This window comes from Mustela nivalis (assembly GCF_964662115.1).
Source record: "Mustela nivalis genome assembly, chromosome: 5".
Classification (NCBI taxonomy): Eukaryota; Metazoa; Chordata; class Mammalia; order Carnivora; family Mustelidae; genus Mustela; species Mustela nivalis.
The window spans coordinates 70,230,835-70,253,438 of NC_139024.1; the positions used below are offsets into that span (position 1 = coordinate 70,230,835).

General features: G+C 40.5%; 1 protein-coding gene across 13 annotated transcripts in view; it reads left to right on the top strand.

Annotated features, from left to right (window-relative positions):
* Positions 1–22,604, top strand: part of ARHGAP18 (Rho GTPase activating protein 18) — a 283,705-nt gene that overhangs the window by 49,868 nt on the left and 211,233 nt on the right. For 9 of the 13 annotated variants that reach the window (XR_014311936.1, XR_014311937.1, XR_014311938.1 and 6 more), the window contains exon 1: positions 15,994–16,217. The exons of 3 other annotated variants lie outside the window; for them this stretch is intronic. Coding sequence is in view for 5 of the 10 variants with exons in the window: in XM_082731211.1 (XP_082587337.1) it covers positions 16,105–16,217 (113 nt within the window). In the remaining 5 variants the exon portion in view is untranslated. Of the gene's footprint in view, positions 1–15,982; positions 16,218–22,604 lie in introns of those variants that run through there. One more of the 13 variants, XM_082731206.1, reaches the window with a different exon arrangement.

A 22,604-nucleotide genomic window follows, 5' to 3' on the forward strand; every position in this document is an offset into this window, starting at 1 on the left:
CATGTAAGGCTCCTTGCCCAGCAAGGAGCCTGCTTCTCCCTCTGTCTGCTATTCTCCCTGCTTGTAAGGTCACTCTCTCTCTCTCTCTGACAAATAAGTAAATAAAATCTTAAAAAAAAAAAAAATCTAAAACCCAAAGGGATGTCTCAGGTGTAAGAGGAAGAGAGATCTGTGGTAGCATACAATTAGCTTCTCAGAGATGCTCCACTCTTACCAAATGGTCACTGCTGCTGACCCCTGGAAGCCCGAGGTAAAGGATGCCTACAGGACTGGTTCTAGATACGTGAGGAAAGAATGCACGAAAGGTTTCTGGTCCTGGAATCATTTCAAGTAGCTAAGTTAATAATGTCTCTAATGTCTAGGATTTATAAAGCAAAGGTCTTCTAAAATTAGATACTTGTAATTTATAATTAGGCTTAATTATGGTTGTTGATTAGTGACGCTAGTGGTGGTTTAATGCTGTGCTGTGGGGAATTACGGACTTTGTTCTCTCCCTGCATTTTTATCACACATCCCAAAGCTCAGGAAGATAAAGACTGGCTGAGACTATTGACAAATTAGTCAATTCTGGTGTGATAGTGATTCTGCTTTCTTTGGGAAAAGGAAGGTAAAAGGATACAACGAAATGATGATTTTTTTTTTCCCTTTCCCATTTCACAATGCATAGTTGGCATGGCTTCATGGGTGATATAGGGTTGTATTAACAATGACTGATTCAATATAAGACCTTATTTTTACCACAGACTTCCAGCATTTATTTTATCAGCCAAGCAACTGTTGTAGCAGGGATCAAAATCTACAGCATGTGGTTAGAATGCCATTCTCAGCCTTCATACTGATGCCTCCAGCCTGTCTGTGGAGAAGCCGGACTGCTGAAGCTTTTACTCGTGTCCTTGGCTGGGTCAGTGGTTTTAGCTGGGGTGCTTCAGCATATCCAGTTAGTAAATACTAATGAGTGTCTCTGTCCAAATTTTGAGAGTATCATATATATATTTTTTAGCATTTTATTTATTTATTTATTTGACAGAGATCACAAGTAGGCAGAGAGGCAGGCAGAGAGAGAGAGGAGGAAGCAGGCTCCCTGCTAAGCAGAGAGCCTGATGCGGGGCTCGGTCCCAGGACCCTGGGATCATGACCTGAGCCGAAGGCAGAGGCTTTAACCCACTGAACCACCCAGGTGCCCCGAGAGTATCATATATTGAGAGTACTTCAAGGACCTATAAGTGTATAAGACGTGTGTGTGTGTGTGTGTGTGTGTGTGTAGGGGAGGGAGTTGTCAGGAAAATAAATAACTTCAATGTTAAGAGGATGAGTGGCAGACTCGAGGGCCAGACATCCTTTTTGGGAGCATGTTCTAGCTGAAATTACCATATACCGCTGCGCTAGTCCTATTTCAGTAATTCAGCCTCTCTACTGACTGTCCAAAGGAGATCTACATTAATACCTCCTAGTTCTTCCCTGTGAGAAACGAAGGCTTTTACTTTTTAATATGCTAGGCTATGTATATGTCTTACAGTACACACTTAACTAAAATGTCTGGAAAAATAGCCTCCACTCCATCTTAGAGTAGGATAGGGTACAGAGAGGAAAGGAAAGTAAGCAAGTAACCAGGGTTTTGCTACAGAGCTGACTCTAATCCAAGGGGGTTTAGTGATTGGAACTATTATCTGTGTCAGTGTAAGTCACCTTTGGAACAATCCTTTGTTATGAACCAGGATTCATTGTTACGAGGTTCCAAGGACTATAGTATAACTTTACATATAGACAAAGTCAGAGAAATATTAATAAATTCACTTTCCCTGGAAAGGATAAGATTAACTCACACTTGTGTGATTAAAATATGGATCTATGGTATTTCTTTTGTCAAATGAAAATAAATATGAGAGCTGAATGACATCATAGTCTTCCGAGTATTATAGCTCTAGTACTGTGCTCAGCTGCTAGTAATTTGTGCTCTCAGTTTCCACTAATGATGCAGCAATGCTCAAACCAACAAAATGCAAATCTGCTTGAGATGAGAACTTCTAACAGCACCCAAATATTCCTTTCCCCAGATGCCGTGAGCAACAGGCCTTAGTAAAAAGACTGTATGATTGATTTGAAGTCAGGAGACCTGGGTTCAGATGTAAACCCCACTAGTTCTCTCTCTCATAAACTGCTTAATCTTTCTGACTCATCTTTCTGTTTTTTTCATTTGTCAAAGAGAAGCAAAGAAGTAAGGCTATCTGAGATCATACAAATGAAATAGAGCAGGGTAGCATATAATTGGCATTTAATAAATGTTTCTTGTTTTTTTTTCCCAATTGGTGGATCTAAGAATTGGGGCCCATTAGCTTTTCACAAGTTCATTATCTCATTCTTCAGTTTATTACCATCTACAGTTACAGTAGCTGGCCCTAGTATTTGCTGAATGAATAAACTGATGAGTAGCGAAGGAACACATCCTCATAGAACAATAAACAAATGAACTGACAGTATTTATGCCAGAGTGATATTCTGGGGCCAATCTAGTGACCCTCACGTGAATCCAGGAAGTGGAGAATTAAGGGGGAATTTCACACTCTACTCAACAGGTATTTAGGAAATTTCCTCTTTTACTAATGAATGTAAAGTTTACAGTACCAATCAATGGGACAGGTAAGTGGCTTTGCTGTTGAAAAATGAATGTTTATTTCCGAAATCTTTCAGGCTACAGTAAGTTCAGTCTTTGGCATAAACCAGAAATCTAAAAGGAAGTGAGCCATGTCCTTGCCAAGTGATCCCAGGGCACCTCAGACGGTTTCTAGGACTTCCCTGGGAGGCTCATGTGCACTCCTAGAGAACCCAGAAGCTCTTCCAGTAGGACTGGCTTGCAAAAATGCTAAAGTAGAAGTCAGCCAAAGGACAGTCCCAGAGTCTTTCCTGGAGCCCATCAAACAAGCCAGGGAATATAATAGGTACAGGTGGGGAAATGTGAAGTCTGAAAGAATCCAGGCCTGGGCAGGTTCCAATGAAACCATGCCCCACTGCTGGGACTTCTGTGTCACTCTGGAAGGCCATGAGCCTTTTTAAAGATGAAGAAAGATAAACAGATGACCACATATATCCAGAGGGGGGTTTTCATACTAAAGATGAGAACTTTGCCTCTGAAGCCAGGTATTTTCAGAGCGATAAGAAGGTAACTGCTTGCAAGTAACTTAGCCTTCGTGCTCCCCACGAAGAAACTGAGGACTTGTTTCGTCCCTGAAAGAGCTGGCAACTCTCTTGCTTTGTGTTCCTCCCCACCTTTGCAATCTTCTACTTCCATACCCTAAGCACTTTCTCGATTGCTATTTTAGGTAACATTGCTATTTTCGGATAACATGTTTAGCAACCCGATTGTTATTTTTTGGTAATATGTCTTTGAGGGTTGAGACAGTGCTAAGCACAACTATGTAGTTAAATAAATATATAAATTCATGACTACATGACTGTATCAGAATCATTTATTAAAAATTTGAAATACCTGATTGATCTTTAAAGAACCGAATTTGTGAACTTTTGGTGAAATTAAAAAAAAATTAGTTCTACTTGATTATTCTATTTTTGTATTTTATTGATTCTAAAATGTGTATTTCATGAACATTTAAATATCTCTGAAATTCAGATGCAACTTAGAGTTAGTGGTGTTTATAATATATGTATATTATAGTTTATCATATCTAAGAACTCTATCTGTTTTTGACTCACCATTCATTAGTTTGCAAAGCACTGGTTAAAACAAATGCCATATATATATATATATATATATATATATATATATTTTTTTTTTTTTTTCACCTTCATAATGCATCTGTTGCTTTATACAAGGATAGGCTAATGGGGGAAAGCATGGCTTTTATATCAGAGGGATTTTATTGTGAATCCTGGTTCTGCCTTTTTTCTCTTTTATTTATTTATTTTTAAACCTGAGCAAAGAGTTTGGCCTGACATTAATCTTTAGGTTGCAGTGTTCTCATTTGTATATGGGAATAAAGTATTCATATTAAGGTTTTGCACTAAAGGCATTCAATGAAGAAATTTAGTTGAATGCCTTTCCTTTTTTCTCTCTACCTTTTCCATCAGCCTATTTGTACCTCGGGACAGCTCTGTCAGGTAAGAATGTGTAATTTCCATTTTACAGGTTTAGAAACAGAGGTTTAGCAGCATGAATGAGTTAAGAGAAAGACCTCCCTGGAGCCTTTGATTTTCCATTATTCCCCTAGCTCTATTAGGCTTCTCACAGGTAACTATTGACGTAGGCGGGAGCTTAGCTACTTTTTTGTTAATAAATTTCTGGAGGCAGCACGTGTAACAATTTTACACAATACCTTAATAACAATGTCGCTCAACTACATCCTTTTTGGAAAGGAATTTACCTCTTGCCCTCATCCTGTAAACAAGGATGGGTTTCTATTTAAAGAAGAGGAAAAGGAAGAGGGAAAAGGATATTATATCACCTGGCCTAACATTTTTGGGAGCAGATGTTTTCCTTGTCTCATTGTTCACAGAAAATTGGTTCAAGATGGTATAAACCAAATGTTGAAAAATACTGTGATCCATAAATCAATTCATATTTTTCTTTTGTTTGGCTAGAATGAAATGATGCATTGAAATTAAAGATCAATCCTAAAACCTCAGGGCTTGGTACAAAGCCAAAAGCAAGTTATCATCTCTGTCCTGTGATAGACCAACCAGAGAGTGGATATTAGACCTCCAGGCCTAATCCAGGCTGGAATCACAGAGGAGCTGTGGAAATTGCTTTTATGCTTTCTCAGTTTTGTCTGAGAATTTTCAATTACAGGGTTTTGTTTTCTTCACCTCAGCATTTCTCTTTCCTATTTGGCAATCACATTTTTAATTAGGTTGCAAATGGATCAAATAACAAGGAAATAGTCTTATTTCAGGAATAAAATATCTTAAAGTTAAATGGAGATGAGTGGGTGCCTGTTGTTTGAAATTGCAGTTGGGTTTCTGAATGAGCCTGGTCTGCTTCCAGACTGTTCCAGGGCTGGCTGGCCGGCCGGTGTGGGCACTGCACTGATGGATTTTAAAAGCTTGGAGACCCTGTATGGAAAATGGGGGACTGAGAGAGAGAAGCAAATTTAAAGAGTTGAGCCAGTGGCATCTGGAACTTGACATGTGCTCAATAAATTCACCTTTCTCATCTTTCTTCTTACTTTTCTTTTCAGTCCTTTATCCTGATTAAAAATATTTATTGTCTGAAACAGTTCTCAAGCTTAAGTATTCTAAGTGGACGCCCAGGGCCACTGTGAAATGAGTAAAGGCTACGCTCCATAAGGAGGCAGACACAGGAAGAAACTCTGGGGACTACTGGTTCTCTTGGGGAGGGCTGGCTAGGGAATCCCAAACTTTAAGTATGGAAACAAAGTTTCCATCATTTTTTTTCTTGACCTACCTGCTATCTCCAGGTGCTTCATGGCCAAATGTTTCTTTTGGCTTTCCTATTGTGGGAACACATGAGAGCCTGTCTTTGAGTTTTGTTTTGTTTTGTATTTGTTTTAGATTTCTTTCTTCTTTATTTCTTTTTTTCTTTTCTTTTCTTTTCTTTTTTTTTTTTTTTAAAGATAGAAAGCGGGCACTCAGGAGCAGAAGTGTGGGGAGGGAGAGGAACAAGCCAATTCCAGGCTGAGTGCAGGGCTATCCCATGACCCTGAGATCATGACCTGTGCCAAATCAAGAGCCAAAGGCTCAATCCCCAAGCCACCCAGGTCCTCCTAGTTATTTTTAACCATTTGTTAGATCTCTTAATTCACCAGGGTTAGCGATGGTGGGTAACTTTGGACTCCTCCCTTCTCTGCTCCTGCCTGCACACATCTACCAGGTTCTTGAAGATTGTATTGTCCCGTCTGTGTGCGTTGCCACTGCTGCGTTCCAGTATGGACTGTGAATGTAGATGAAGAACACACAGGGCTGCCTCCGCTGTAATTCTATAGGAATATTACAGCACCTCCTCATTGATAGGGTCTGAGCACAGATCTCTGTTCATCTTTTTCCTGCCTTCCATGCTATTTACAGCCACTGGAGTGTTCTTTCTCCTGGTAGAGCTGATTATGTTACTATCTCGCTCAGTAGTCTGATTATCCCTTGCTGTTTGTGGAATAGAGACTACATACTTGCAAGGCGCTAGAAGTCTTTAAACATCTGGCACGGATTTATATTTTTGTAGGTTCCTTCCTCCTCTCCTGTCTCCCCTTCCCTGATTTGCATTCCTCCTAGCTCTGGGGCTGTGAACATGCCTTGACTTGGGGAAGCAGTCAGCGGGATTCTGAGATTCTCTGCTTTTGTTCTCCCTTCCCGGGTGGAAAGTCCTGCCCCACCCTGCCTGATTACAGACCTAACGGGTGGCTATTACTTGATGGCTACTTACTAGCAAGTTCTCTAGTTGTAAAATAATAAATGTTTAATAGTGAAAGCTCGGGGGGAAGAAAATCACACATACATATTACTTGGGTCATGCCCTCTTCCTTGAAATCTTCATAGATCTCGGAATTGTATACCTCCTTTTAGTTGTTCTAGCTGTTCCCTTGGCATTCGTGTGTGTGTGTGTGTGTGTGTGTGTGTGTGTGTGTGTGTATTTACTTTTGAAGTTATTATGTAATGCTTTCTATTACAAATACATATGTATTTGTCCATCCTAACTAAAGATACCCTCCTGGGGCTGGGTTGTGTCTGACTCACCTGAACCTCCCTCAGGTTATCGGTTTGAAGTGAGCCAGTGGCCATACAGTATGACCCCACATGTGACTTCAGTGGTGAAACCACAGGCTTTTGGAAAATTTTGCTCTTTGAGAGGCAACCTACTAGTATCCCTCCAAGGGCCCAGCAGGCCATATATGTGCTCTTGGGACATTCAAGGAATCTCAAGGGCTCCTTTTGTGCCTGCAAATCACATCAAGGTGCTAGAAAGTTTGCTCTGGATTGAAAATCTTTGCAAGTATTTTTGTTATGTTTGATGGCAACACTATCCAGCTTCTCTCTATATCTCTCCAAAATGTGAATGCTCAGAGTGCAGGCAATAATGAGAGCATAGTCTCTCTTGAGAGAAAGCAATTCCTAGAGGGCTCTGCCCTTGTCCCTTTGTTTTCTCTAAGCAACTTAGTCATTGCTTCACCATTTGATGATCTTTGCAGGAAAGACAAGCATTCGTTTTTGCAGGGGAGGACACACAGTAAGGGATATGCTGATATAGGTCTCATTTTCATGACCAAAAATGGGGACCTACTGCTTTGATTCGAATCCTTGATCATTTATAGTGGTATAAATATCCAGAACATCAGAGTGAGATTTAAACTAAAAAACTCAGCAAGTTATATTCACCATCGGAAACATTTTGAAAAACTAATTTCGTTTAAGAGGAAGAGGCAATGTGATAGACCGTGTGTGTGCGGAAACGCTGAAAAAATAATCTAACATTGTCACACAGAGGCACTTCTCTTCCTGCGTTTCTTCTGTCTCATGCCAATTTGTGATAAAAGCTGTTCCTTGCAAATATTTCTACTCTACACTGTTTGTGGTTATTTTGTTGTGAAAGAATGATGCCTGAAAGAACTTTTATGGTGTTTGTTGTTACTTAACCTTACTTGTAGGAATTTGACATCTGATATTAAACATATAATTTTATTATCAGGAAAGGAAAAGAGGTATCTTACGTATTTTTAAAGAAATGTTAAAAAATGAAGCATAGTGGGAAGATAGGTTGATGGAAAAGAATGTATTTCCTGCCCTAAGTAGTGAAATTCAAATTTTTTTCACTAAAATTGAATAGTAGAGAACCTTATGGGGGTTTTGGGGGGGGATGGGTAAGGTAGGCATTTTGGAGACATTTTTTAGAAACGATTCAAAAGAGCTAGACATCAGTTCTTACAATAGACACTTTGAGCCAGGGACTGTGTATTGAGGCAGTCTCTGAACTTGAGCCATTTGGACTGCAAGGAAGTATCCTGGTGCCAGGATTTGTTGTCTTCCTCAAATCTTTGAGTCTTGGCTCTGTTACCATCTGCCTGACCAGCTTTTGTGTAACCTTCCTTTCCTTAGAGCAGCTGCTTCTATAAAAGAAGTCATTTGGACGAGAAATAGATAACCTCTAGACAACATCAACCCTATAGTTTTAGGTTTTAAAATTTCAGGAGACCACACTTCTTGTGAGTATAGCTATGTTCTTTGAGGTTTTGTAACAAACTAGCTAGCCAAATTATTAAATAGAATGAATACAAACAAACTCCAGGAAAACTCTCAGAAACTATTTCAGGAACACAAAGAGTTCAGAGCCAAGATCTAATGTAAGGAGAACTTTCTCAGAGTGAGGTATGGGGCATTGGGGTGAAAATGGTTCTCCATTTTTTGTGGAGGCATATTGAGAATGTGTTGAAATCTATGGACTCTAACTCAAAAAAAAAAAAATCAGTACAAACAATTATACTAAAAATTTGCATATAATTTACTTCTTTCACTAGAAATTTATTCTTTCACACAAATTTCCAATGAAATAAGTAAATTATAACCAAGGAAGCACATATATAATACCCAATGAAGTAAGTATGTTATACAAAAATTTGCAGAGACTGAATATTTTCATGATACTAGATTGCCATTTATTGTAAAACAAGTCAAGGTAGTAGAGTTTTGGGAAATAAAAGTGTTGCCACCATATGAAATAGCCTGGTTGATATCAAAACTGTTAAAATCTGTGTCTTAGAATTGAGAGAATATGGTATAATTTTTTTAAAACCAGGAACCGTGACTCACTCATTTGAAAAACAAAAAAAATATTAATGATTATTTCCAAGGAATAAAATGGTCAAATGGAAAACAAAGTAAATTCTTCCCAACATAATTTTAATGAAAGGCTGTTTTTCCACAAAGTAATATGTGCATTTTCTTTTATAATTTATTTATATATATATATATATAATTAATATATATTTGTGTATTTTATAAATGTATATATCTATACATTTATATATATAATTTATTTTATGTAATTTATTTCATTTTGAAATTCCTGAAAATGCTGATTCCCAGAGGTACGTAGATGTAGTAGTAGCAGAGAAAGTTAGAATTCATATAACTTGCTAGACACCAGCCTATGTTAAGGCAGGCCTATCTAGAATCTTCTAAGGCCCTGAGTTGAAGTCATGTTAGGAAGTCAAAGACTGTTTGTTACTGTCCCATTCATCCAAGTAGAGGCAAACTTGAAAAAGGGTTCTCCTGAGATTTTTGCATGTGGCAAAATTGAGTAGTAGATCCTTTCTACACCAGCATTCATTTATGGCATTCAAAAATTTCTCTAGTATCTCAATTTCTGATCTCTGCTAGCATGATAGCTGTTTGTCTAAAACAACTCTGCTTATCTACATCTTTAAAAATGAAAAGATTTACTCATTCAACTGGCCAGCTAGAATTATTGTTAAATGAGCCTAACTCCCTGATTAAATACCTCTTTAAAATTATTTTGAGGGTTATCCTTTTCTCTTAAAAACTAAAACTTCTCCAGGAAATAGAATTAGACATATGTCAACATCCTCTGGAAAACTAGGGAAGCTCTGTGTAATCAAAAGCATACTGATGTTTTTCTACTGTTTCTTTACACCCCTTTCTGAAAAGACAGTGCGTAAGGTCCAAACTCTTATCACTATGAGAACCTGCCTGTTTCTAGAGGCCTTGCTTTTGCCCTCAGGGGCTCACTTGCAGACAACATGTAAATCTAATTTCTATCTTGACATTTGAATCTAATTTCTTCACCAGAGAAGCAAAACCCAGGGGTGTTGCTCAACATTTCAGGTGCTCCATCTGCAAGTAAAGTACCAGGGTTTTGGATTTTTTTTTCCCCCACCCAGGAAAATTATGCTTCATCATTCTTGAAGTCCTTTCTAGCCTTAGCAATTTCCCCAATGGCTCACAAAATAGAAATTCTTCTTTGATGACCTATATCTGTGCAGTTTTATCAAGTATTTTGGTCAAGAAAAATAGAGTAGTTCTGGAGTAGTTATACTAACATATTAGAAGATCCGCTTTCATTATGGAGTGGATAACCGCCATTTCTTTTTCCCAGTAGAACTACAGCTTCTACTTCCTCATTTTTCTCCAAGCCACAAATCACCTGAGTTCCTCAGATATTCCACTTCATCAGGTCTTCCCCAGTCACACTGGCTTCTTTTACTTTATCTACTTCAAGGCTTTTGTATTAAGGCAAGCCTGGGTATTGATACAGTTCCAGATGTTTCAAATTGATCCTTTATTCACAATCAAAATACTACCTATCCAGAACATACTTCCCTCCAGAGGATATACTCCAGTCTTCCTGACTTCATACTTCCTGTTGGAAGTATATGCAGTGTGGGTCTTTCTTACTGTATTCAGCAATGAAGAGAAAAACGGAAGGAAAAGTTAGGTTCATTACATCTTCTTTTCTTGGCTAATTTCCAGATTAGGCAAGTTTTGATAATAGGTGTTTTTTTAAATTTTTTATTTATTTTTATTTTTTTTATTTTTTATTTTTTAAAGATTTTATTTATTTTATTTGACAGAGAGCGGGATCACAAGTAGGTAGAGAGGCAGGCAGAGACAGAGGGGGAAGCAGGCTCCCTGCTGAGCAGAGAGCCTGATGCGGAGCTCAATCCCAGGACCCTGAGATCATGACCTGAGCCGAAGGCAGCGGCTTAATCCACTGAGCCACCCAGATGCCCCTATTTTTTATTTTTTAAAGATTTTATTTATTTATTTGACAGATGGAGATCACAAGTAGGCAGAGAAACAGGTAGAGAGAGAGGAGGAAGCAGTCTCCCCACTGAGTAGAGAGCCCGATGTGGGGCTCTATGCAGGGCTCCATCCCAGGACTCTGACATCATGACATGAGCCGAAGGCAGAGGCTTTAACACACTGAGCCACCCAGGCACCCCCAGAATTGACTTTCTTGTAAGCTCACAAGAACTATTCATACAAAGGCTTAATAAAACATCAGGCAGGGGAGATTGGAACACTCTCTTAATTAGTCTGTGCTAGCGTGTAAATCTGATTTTTATCACTTACATAAAACTTTAACTTCACAGTTGATTAATTTATCCAAGTTCTTATTATATTATTGTAAATTGAGTTTTACTTGGCCAATTGAAAGGTCAGTTTTTATATGGCCTTGTGTCTGTTTATAGGCTTTCAATAATCTGACAGTGTTTGAGGGTACACATTCTCCTTAGTTAATTCCATTTAAAGCAATAGAAATGACAGAAAATTTTGATAAATTTTGTTTATTGATAAATATGTTGATTCTTTTTAAAAATCTTTTAAAAAACATTTTATTTATTTATTTGACAAACAGAGCACAAGCAGGCAGAGTGGCAGGCAGAGGGAGAGAAAGAAGTAGACTCCCCGCTAAGAAAGGAGACCGGTGCAGGACTCGATTCCAGGACCCTGGGATCATGACCCTAGCTGAAGGCAGCCGATTAACTGACTGAGCAACCCAGGTGTCCCAAATATGTTGATTGTATTTCAGTTTTAATTCCATACTACTAAAAAGGCCCCTAAATCAAAATATGAAAACGAGTTAGTAAACTTTTTCATACTACAATCACTGAATATAATAACTTTTCTTTCCATTATTTTTTTAACATAACTGTCAAATTGTCAGAGGCTACGGTACTATCTCTACCCTATTTTTAACAACCTATTTGGTTTGAAAAGTCACAGCTTCCTTCTTCCTCCTTATGCCATCTAGTATGTCCCATTTAAAGAGAATGAATGAAATGAATGTTTAAACTGTCTTGATGTTATTAATTACTTGGTAAGATATTTCATAACAGGAAAGTGTTTGGCATGCAATCAATAGCCTGGAATATTAACATCTTCAAGGACATTAGGTTCTCAATGTTTGTTTAAAGTGATTGTGGAAGGGAGGAAAATAGTCTTTTTTTTTTTTTTTTTTTTCCATAAAATCTGCTTCTAGCGGGAAGGGTGATGGGGTATACGGGAGGACTCTGGTTAAAACTTGAAAGGGCTTAAGGTATGAAATAAGAAAAGCATTTTCAAGGGGACATATTGGTAGTGAGTTTTGCTTCTGTGATGGTCGTAAGAAAATCTGAAAATCATTTTATATCTACTTCAGCCTGTATTTGAGGCCATGTGCACTAGGGCATGGTATGCGTGTGTGTGCGCGCGCGCACATGCACAACTCTACCACTGTCTGCCTGTGACAAGCAATATCCTTAGACTAGTAATGACAGGGCTTAGTGGGATGAAAAAAAGAGCCAAGAGGATTTACATGTACATGGCAATTAAATTAATAGGATTCAGTCTTATGCACGAAACTATGTAAATCAACTTGTGTCACATTTTCTGCCTCATAAAAATTTAAAAAACCATGGTTATTAGTAACCCAAGTATTATTCTGAATTTATGAAATAGTTATATGTTAATGTGCATATTGTGATTTATTTGCAATTAAACCAGTGAAGAAAATGTTATTAGACAAAGACAGAACTTAATCATCATTTTGGTTAAAACTGGGCAAAGATTCTATCATGAATTTTTCTTGAGAAATGGTAATGCTCAGGGCTACCAGTGAGTATGTGTGACTGACAGCTTGATGATATAGCAAAGGAAGAAAGAAAAACAGAAAAAAATGAAGGAAGAAGATAAAAAGGAGGTCCAGGGAATTAAGGGCAAGGAAGGAGTGGGGTGGTAAGAAAAACAGACAAGAAAAGTATTTCTAAAGATAGAATGTATGGCCTACTACCAGTAATTGTAGAAGGTGATGATTTATCCATTTTTGTATTTGAGGAAAAACAGATTAAAAAAAGAATGGTGACTGTGGGGGTATTAATCATTATTATATATTATATTTCATGTTATATTTTACATACATAAGGACATTAAAAAAACAAAACTCATATGTTCTAATTGACTTACCTTTCACCTCTCTTCCTGCAGTTTTCTTTTTGCCTTAACTCTTCAATATTTCATCATAGGTTTACTCTGTTTAGTATTCCCAATCAACTGTTTAATATTACCATTTTTTCTACTAGGTTCCACACTCAGTGTGAAGACCAACATAGGGCTTGAACTCATGACCCGGAAATCAAGACCTGAGCTGAGATCAAGAGTTGGATGCTTAACTGATTGAGGCACACAGGTGCCTCAGTATTACCAATTTTGACTAAAATGTTTAGTAATCTTTCTTTTTAAAAAAATTTTTTGAGAGCGTGAGAGCAAGTGAGCTTCGGTGGAGGGGCAGAGAAAGAGGGTGAGAGAGAGAGAGGATTCAAAGTGGACTTCCCACTAAGTCGGAGCCCTGTGGTTCAGTCCCACAACCCTGAGACCATGATCTGAGCTTAAACCAAGAGTCAGATGCTCAACCAACTAAGCCACCAAGGAGTCCCAGTAATCTTCTTAAAGACACAAGAAATTCAGTTTTTTATTCAGCCAACATTCATTAAAGACCTACTATGGGGCACCTGGGTGGCCCAGTGGGTTTAAGCCGTTGCCTTCAGCTCAGGTCATGGTCTCAGGGTCCCAGTATCGAGCTCCACATCAGGCTCTCTGTCCAGCAGGAAGTCTGCTTCCCCTTTCTCCCTGCCTACTTGTGATCTCTCTCACTGTCAAATAAATGAATAAAATCTTTAAAAAAAAAAAAGGCCTACTATGTGGAAGGATTCTGTTAGGTGTGGAAGGAAGAGAAAAAAAATGACAGTGGGAACAGAGGGAATGGTGTCAGACAGATGAGATGGGAAGGATGTATGTGGATAAGGTAGCAGGAATGTTTAGTGGTCTGCTCAAAAAGTTTGGAACTGATTCTGTTAGCCAAGGGGAGCCAGTGAAAGCTCTTAAGCAAGGAGAGACACCATCAGGGCTGTGCTTGTATGTGATAATACAGTTGAGCCTTGAACAACTAGGGGTGGGTGGCCGTTAGGGACGCTGATCCCACACCCTCCTCCTTGCAATCAGAGACTCCCATATAACTTTGACTCCTCTAAAGCGTAACCACTACCAGCTTCCTGTTGACTTGAATCCTTACCAATAACATAGTTGATTAACACATACTTTATGTTCTATGCATTATATACCATATTCTTACAATAAAGTAAGCCAGGGAAAATAAAATTAAGAGAATTATGAGGAAAGGGCACCTGCATGGGTCAGTCAGTTAAGCATCCAACTCTTGGTTTCAGCTCAGGTTATGATCTCAGGGTCATGAAATCAAGGCCCATGCTGGGCTCTGCTCTGGGTGTGGAGCCTGCTTAAGAGTGTTCGTTTCCTTCTCCTTCTGCCCTCCACCCACTCTTGCTCACTCTCACTTACTTGCTCTCTCTTTAAAAAAAAAAAAAAAATTCATAGGGAAGAGCCAACTCTATTTGAATAAAAAAGACTAAAAAAGTCATAAGAAAGAGAAAATACATTTACTGTATTTATAGAAAAGATTTCACTTATAGGTAGATCTTTGCAGTTCAAATCTATATCATTCAAGGGTCAACTGTAATGTGCAAAATAATTTAGAAGAGAAGGCAAAGAAGTTGCTAAAAGGGCTGTTGTAATATTAGAACTAAGACCTAACTATAAGGGCCCAGAAGGGACTCAGACAATGAAGACAGAACGAAGACCGCAGGTAGAGCCTTTGGAGGTGGAAATGCAAAGGTTGTGGAGGGGGAGGGATGCAGATATACTTTGTGTCCCCCCTCCCCTTGCTTTTTAAGAAGACTTCTGTAAGTAAGAGTTCACTGTAGACAGGGAAGTGAGGGTTTAAAATTTTTAAAAAATACTTTAAGACTGTATAAGTAAGAATAAAGTACTTATTTCTCACGATGACTTTAAATAATGAAAAAAGTATAAACAACATTTATGGAATGATGATATTGAGAACTTGCTTATGAGGAAATCTTAGATACACCGACTAATAGATCACAAGATCAGCAACAATCCAGTTCAGGCTCCTGGGTATGGAGAAGAGAGTAGCCATATTTTTGAGGGGGAGAAAGAACAGGAACATCCCTTGTATGTTTCATAACTTTTGAGCTTGTTTCCTAATCTACAAAATAAAGAACAGCATGCCGGTTAAAAGGAAGGGAATTTAGTCTAGAGTTCTGTTCAAAGACAGCCTGTGGCACAGAACAAACGTGTTTTCTTAGCCAAGAGAACTTACTTAACCTGACCCCTCAGCTTTACTTTTCTTAGGTGATAGGGTGTGTAGGGTGTGTGTGTGTGTGTGTGTGTGTGTGAGAGAGAGAGAGAGAGAGAGAGAGTTAATTGAAATGAATTGAAGGGACAGGACTCGTGAATCACATGTCACAGAGGGCCTGGCATATGGTAGTGCTCAACAAATGCTAAGAACGGCTGCTATTCTCAGCCGTAACATTTAACAGAGTATTGGTAGATGTTTCTTTCTAGCCTTGAAGGGTCTGTTGACAAAAGCAAGGGGTAAAGTTGGCATTGGCTTTTTATGTGAAAGAAGATGACGTTCCAGGATGCACAATCATTCCATGTGGACATTTTAAACCAGACGCAGAGGTAAAGCTTTGCTTGTTACCTGTATTGCACACTTCTGCTCCCGGCTCATTGGTTTTTGCTTAGGTTCATTTTGACACTGAACATGAAGGGGTTAAGAAATGCCCTTACTCATGTTACATGAAGTGGCAGAAATTATCAGATGGAAACAGAAATTGGGAAGGGGAGGGGGGGATGGCTCTGTAGTAACTCATTGTTGACTGACCAAGAAGGCTTGTACTCGCATCGATGAGCGGAGTTCACAACCCGGCAGTTTCATCGGAATGATTCAGGGCTGGGGGCAAATTCAATACCCTCCCCCCCTCGCCACCCCCCCTCAACGCGCCCCCACCCTTCCTCGACTAAAGCCACCGGGACTGGAATTGCCCCGGGTTGAAACAATACTCTGAGTCACAGCTGCTCTCATTGGAGAGCCGGCCAGCCTGCCCTTCGCAGGCGAGGCCCCGCCCCTCGCGGGCGAGGCCCCGCCCCTCCCCTGCCAGTCACCGGCCTCGGGAGGCGGAGCCGGCCAATGCTAATGAGCGGAGCAGCCCGGAGGAACTTCATTCCCCGTCTCCGAGTCAGGAGCGCAGAAATTATGCCCCTTCTGTCACCATGAACTGGCTCTCCAGTTCCCAGGGAGTTGTCCTCACTGCCTACCACCCCAGCGGCAAGGACCAGGCCGTGGGGGGGGACCATGGCAAGGGAGGGGAGGAAGCCACCGCAAGGTAAGCCCCGGCGTTGGAAAGCTCCGGTGCAAAACAAAACCTCCTACCTGCTCCAGGAAAAAAAGTGACAGGGAAGTTGGTGCCGGGAGAAAGGAAAGCCTAACGTCCTGCTGCGGAAGAAGTGTTTGGCCCCGAGGGGGTTTGTGTACTTTGCGTCTCCTCTAGTCCACACCTCCAGTAGCCCCTATGACTCTTGGGGAAGATGGATGGGAAGGAACTGGGGCTGGGGCTGTCAGGCTTGCTGCTTAGCAGGTGCATTTGCAAATGTTGAAAGATCAAATGACTGTGTTTGAAACACTTCTGTGACATGGAATTCTTGAATGGGCTCAAGGCACAGCCGTTGGAACTGCTAGTTGGGGAAGTGTGCCAACAAGTAACGAGGCTGTTCATTGTAGAGTCTGTTGTTAGAGTGCAGGATTTCCCCCCTCCCTCTTCTCCCTGAAAGCAAACTTCTTAGGCAAAAAGCCCAAGACACTGGCCTGTGGCAGTGTGTTTCACATTCTTTTGTGTATTTGTGAGCATGGGGCAGAACTTTCAAAAAGGAGCTTTTTTGATTGTTTATTTGTTTGTTTGTTTGTTTTAATCAGTAGGTAGTTCGCTGGGGCCAGAGTGAAATGTGGTTAATGTTGACTCACTTTAGACGCAGAAGGGCAAGTGTTCTATAGACCACTGAGGCAAAAAGAGAACCTTTCTCTCTGTGTACTTTGTTCTGATTTTTCAAGGGCTTTTTTTTTTTTTTTTTCTTCTTAATGACCTTCTTCCTAGCTGAACATTTTTACCTCCAGACTTCGATATAAATAGTAAATATTGGCTTAGAAGCTTGCAAAAAGTGAATGCTTAACCTGGTAATGTAGCATAACCTCAATTAGTTGTTGGTAAGCATATTTCCTCCTTGATGTTAAGTGTGATAATAAAACCTTCTTTGTTCTTATATGACTTATGCTTATGCCTACAGCTGAAATAATGCCTTCTTTCATTTGTTTAAAAACCCTCAGAAGTGGGGGAGGGGAATAAAAATCAAAGGAATGGCTGTAGTACTCTATTAGATTCTCAGACTGACCAGAACTTTTCCTCACATAGCTGCCACAGTATGTATTCTATTGACTGAATTCATTTTTGGAGAGAAAAGGGAATTGCTACTTGTGCTTTAGATGTGTTCCCATTTTATTTTCTGTCACTTTTAGTGTTTTGTGTGAGATCATTGAGTACTTTCATTTTTTTCTGTGGTTCACCAGTGTATTAGTGATCTTTTAGCAGTAAGCAGCCTGTAACACCAGCCTTGTGTCTTCTCTAACTGGGAGTCCACATCAGAGTCATAATTGCCAGAATAGTACAAACCTAGTTCATTCTGCATTGACTTTACTCTGGAGTGGCCTGGGTATTTGAGCCAAATTTTGGTTCTTGGTTTTGAGAGTAGGAAGAAACTTCAGGACATAGAATCCAAACCTCTCATTTTCCCCTTGAGTCCTCAAGCCCCAGGAATTATTAGGGTGTTGCAAGGCCGATGGTTCTAGGTCTTTGCCAGGGGACTGCATATTCAGTTTTGGAGGCTTTATTCTAACTTTGGAGTTTTGCAGTCTGTTGTTGTGGCCTGTAGTTGAGTGGGTTGAGAGGACAAAGACCAGACAGAGTACTCTCAGACTATGCTGAAGCAGAATCTGGAGGTGCTAAGGCAGCAGGGTATACCCGCAGCTGAAGGTGCTGTGAATGTACCTCCTGGGGCCACAGCACCAGGTCTGTTCCCACCAGCTTCCCCTGTGGGCTGCCATATTGCTTGTCCATACTGGCCCCAAACCTTCACCACTGAATTAGAGTTGTGGGGACTTTTTTTTCTTTTTCTTCTTTAGTAGTTTCCATGCCCAGTGTGGAGCTTGAATTCGCAACCCTGAAATCAAGAGTCCCAAACACTCCTGAGCCAGCCAGCCAGCCAGCCAGCCAGTTCTTTATATTGGCTGAAGAAGAGGGGAGGCCTGGTGTGATGGCTGGGGGGAAAGGCAGGAAAAAGGGGGAAGGGACAGTCTTTAATGGAATTTATCATTAGGTCTGGAATAATTTAGCTCAGTGTTATTTGGGGCCTGGAAGCGTTGAGATACTACTAGTGGAGGAGGAGGGGGTTGGATGGAGGCAGGGAGCAATTCAAGGATGGGATGGGGTCAGGAGTGACCCCTGAAAAAGGGGAGCCAGGCCCACAGGGCTTTCACTCTGATCAGATTGGTCACCTGGTGCCTTAAGCACTGGGAAGCTGCTCTGAGGGGCAGGGTTGATGGTTGGGATGTCTATTTTAAAAAGCTCTTCAAATGCAAACCAAACCAAAACAGACAAAACTCAAAAAGAGGCCAAGGTAGACCCTGTTCTCTCCCACCCTTTCAACAGTTGGTGCAGGGAGCTTGGGAGTCTAATTTGGCTTATTGCAAGATTATGTCTTTTCCAAATAATAGGAACTCTGAACAATTTAATCGAATGTTTTGTTCAATAAGATGAACTCATATATGTCACTTGAAAAGTATAAAAGGCTATGTATATGATTTAGGATATTTATAGAATGTGTTTGATTTTTAGCTTTGCCTAATCAAGTCTTTTTTACTTTAATTTTGGTCTTTGGAGAAGCTGGGGTAGTCGGGAATTAGTATTTTTGTAAGTAATCTCTTACTCTAAAATTCCTTCCATTCCATTCCGTTCCATTATCCCTCTTTATCAGGATACATTCACTGGATGACTGATTAAGGAATTCCTCCTCCTCCTGGTTAGAGTCTCTCAAATATTTACAGAATCCTGTTTTCAGTTTTTTGTTCTATTTCTTCCTTAAAACATTAGGATTTGAAGAAATATGCTAACATTAGTTGTTCTGACTGACTTATACACAGATATTTCCAAAGGAAGCCACTTTTTATGACTAGCTGTACTTATGAGTATTTACTTGTTAGTTTTCAAGCAGGTTTCTTACTGTTTGCTTTAGCAAAGCAGTTTTTAAAACTGCATTTTGTCTACTTTTATTATTCTCCTTTGACTTATTAAAAAAAATATTTTATTTATTTATTTGACAGAGAGAGAATGATCACAGGCAGGCAGAGAAAGAGGGGGAAGGAGGCTCCCTGCTGAGCAGAGACTGATGTGGGGCTCAATCCCAGAACCCTGGAATCATGACCTTAGCCGAAGGCAGAGGCTTAACCCACTGAGCCACCCAGGTGCCCCTCCTTTCACTTTTTTTTTTTTTTTTTTTTAAGATTTTATTTATTTATTTGACAGAGAGAGTAAGAGCACAAGGCGGGAGAGAGAAGGAGAGGGAGAAGCAGACTCCCCACCCAGGAGGGAGCCTGGCGTGCTGCTGGATCCCAGGACCCACCATGGGATCATGACCTGAGCTGAAAACAGCTGCTTACCCCACTGAACCACTCAGGCACACCCTCTTTTGACCTTTTTTTTTTTTTTTTTTTAAAGATTTTATTTATGTATCTGACAGAGATCACAAGTAGGGGTGGGAGGGGTGGAGCGGAGAGAGCAGCTCCCTGCTGAGCAGAGAGCTTGATGTGGGACTTATTCCAGGACCCTGAGATCATGACCTGAGCTGAAGGTAGAGGCTTAACCCACTGAGCCACCCAGGCAGCTCTGCCCTGACCTTTTGAAAAAAACTTACTTGCTTTATCTCAGGTTTTCATCAATATTTGATAACTATTAATGTCAGATGGTATTTTCTTATTGAAACTCTTAACTCCAGTTGACATTCCAGGTATTTTATGTCTTCCGTGGACAAAGATATGGCATTCATCGTGTAAGGTCTTGTTTTGTTGACCCCATTTGCTGACCATTGGAATTGGGCAGAACCAAGGGGCAGTGGGTCATGGTGACTAGGCTCTGAAACCCCAGGCTGGGAGCCAACCTGGCTGGGTTCATATACGAGCTCTCTAGCTCATTGGCAGTATGGCCCCGGAGGGGTTCTTTAACTCTCTACCTATAAACTGAAATTAATAGTATTCGCATCATTGGAGGGCCAGGTGGGCCTTTTCCTGTAAAGCTCACAGAACAGTGTCTGCTTTTATAGCCAGGTGTTACTCTCTTTAACATTAGGTAAGGTAATGATGGAGCTTTGTGGCATAATAAAGCATTCTTCCTCATTTCAGAAGCATTTTCACCAGTATCGTTTTGTCATGGGTTCCTGAAACATGGGCATGATTTATGTGCTTAACTGAAATTGGCATAACTGAAAATTAACCATAATGTAAAAGTTCAGGCCTCTGATGTTTGAAAGACCTTGGAAATGTACTTTTGATGTGTAGCACTATTGAGAATTGGAACTAGTGACAGCAGCTTTGAGTGAACCTGCCTTGGGGTATTGACGGGCCCCACAGAGGTCTGTAAACACTGACTTTTATGGCAACATGGAATGTGGGCGGGTCTTCTTTAGGCAGCTAGACTCCTTGCGGTCCCAAACTTCCTTCCTCCTCCTCTAAGAACTACTGCCGCGGTGTGCCTAGTGGAAGAGGGTAGCCATCTTCACATGCTTTGTTTAATTCTAGACTTTTTCAAATTCTACCCATTTCGTGGTTTTATACAATTATGTCATCATGTAATCATTTGGTCACTCAGTCATTCCACATATAACTACTAAGCTCTTACTGTGTGTCAGGCAGTTGTCCAAGAGCTGGGGCTGTAATGGGGGGGAAAAAACCAGACAAACATCTGTTTGTGGTGGTGGAGTGGGGCACAGAGTAAGAAAGTGAAGGCCTTAGCAGCAGGTGAGCCTTGCCAGATATCTGGGGACAAGAGTTGGGGGAAGAGCTTTTAAGGTAGAGCCATGGAGGAGGTATAGAAGTGATGAGCCTGCAGTAAGCCCTAGAGCAAGCCCCCAGAGGAGCAAAGAGCTTTGCTTAGCTGGAATGGTTGGGAGTCAGTGGCTCTGAGTAGGAGAAAACTTGGTGGGGCAGGTAGATCTATCTGACGGTTTTGTAGACCACTTGCGGAATTTAATTTTTGCAAAAAGTGAGATGGGAAGCCAGTGATCGGGGAGGCTAGTGATCACGGGAGGGAGAGAGCATGTTTGGTTTTGAAGAGTGTCTCTGGCTGTTGTGTAGATTGTGTACTATAGAAGTAGGCACATGAATCAGGAGGGTAAGGTGATGGTAGCCTTGACCAAGGTTTTAGTTTGGGTAGTAGGTCTGGTGGGCAGTGAAATATTCTGAAGGTAGAGCTTTTGGGATTTCCTGATGGTTTTGGTACATGAGCCAATGGGAATAAAAATTGTAGCAAGGTTTGGCCTATGCAACTCCCATTTTATTTAGATTGAGAAGGCTTCTATAGTGGAAAGAGGATGGGCTGGTAAGATACTAAGCTCAGTTTTGGACTTACAACTTGGAAATTTTTTTCTCCTCAAAGAAGTAAGGGAAGAACGTGGTTGTCTTTCTTGATGCATTCCAAGTTTTTATGTGAGTACACGGCACTCAAAAAAATTATGTACTGTATCATAAATAAAGTTTTTCTCATCTATGTTTGTGAACTATCTAAAATTATGTGTAATTTTTCTCACTTTAGCTTTTAGGGCATTCCAATTGCATTTTTTAAAAAAAATTATTTATTTGACTGAGAGAGAGTGAGAGAGCACAAGTAGGGGGAGCCGCAGAGGCAGAGGCAGAGGGAGAAGAGTGTTCACGGCTGAGCAGGGAGCCTGATGGGGGACTCAATCCCAGGACCCTAGGACCATGACCTCAGCCTAAGGCTTAACTGACAGAGCCACCTAGGTGCCCCCAAATGCATTTTCTACCTGACCATATGGATAACTGCTTCTAGATCAATCTAGTCATCCATTTCATGACATTAGAGTACTTTCTGAAAACTTCTTTACTGTGTAGTTTAGAAGCCTTATCTATAATTTTCTCTTGAATTGTTAGAAGACACACCTCATACTCCAAAGGGCTGCTCTCACCTTTATTTAAAGTTATGTGATAGTTGCCTTTTAAAGGTTTTTGTTGTTGTTGTTGTTGTTGTTGTTTTTTAATATTTATTTGTTTGACAGATCACAAGTAGGCAGAGTGGTAGGCAGAGAGAGAGAGAGAGAGAGAGAGAGAGAGAGAGAGGAGGAAGCAGGCTCCCTGCTAAGCAGAGAGCCCGAGGCGGGGCTTAATCCCAGGACCCTGGGATCATGACATGAGCTGAAGGCAGAGGCTTTAACCCACTGAACCACCCAGGCGCCCCCGATAGTTGCCTTTTAATTGCCCTCATTTGTGAAGTTTGTGATTTCTTTGGGCCTGTCCCAAATGATCTTCATGGGACTTATATTAGGTTTATGTCTTTCAAATATGAGAATTTCTAAATCTCAAGAACCTCTCCCCTAACCACTTGCAAAACAAAAACCAAGACAAACAAAACCCAACAAAAAACCCGAGCTCTGCCAAA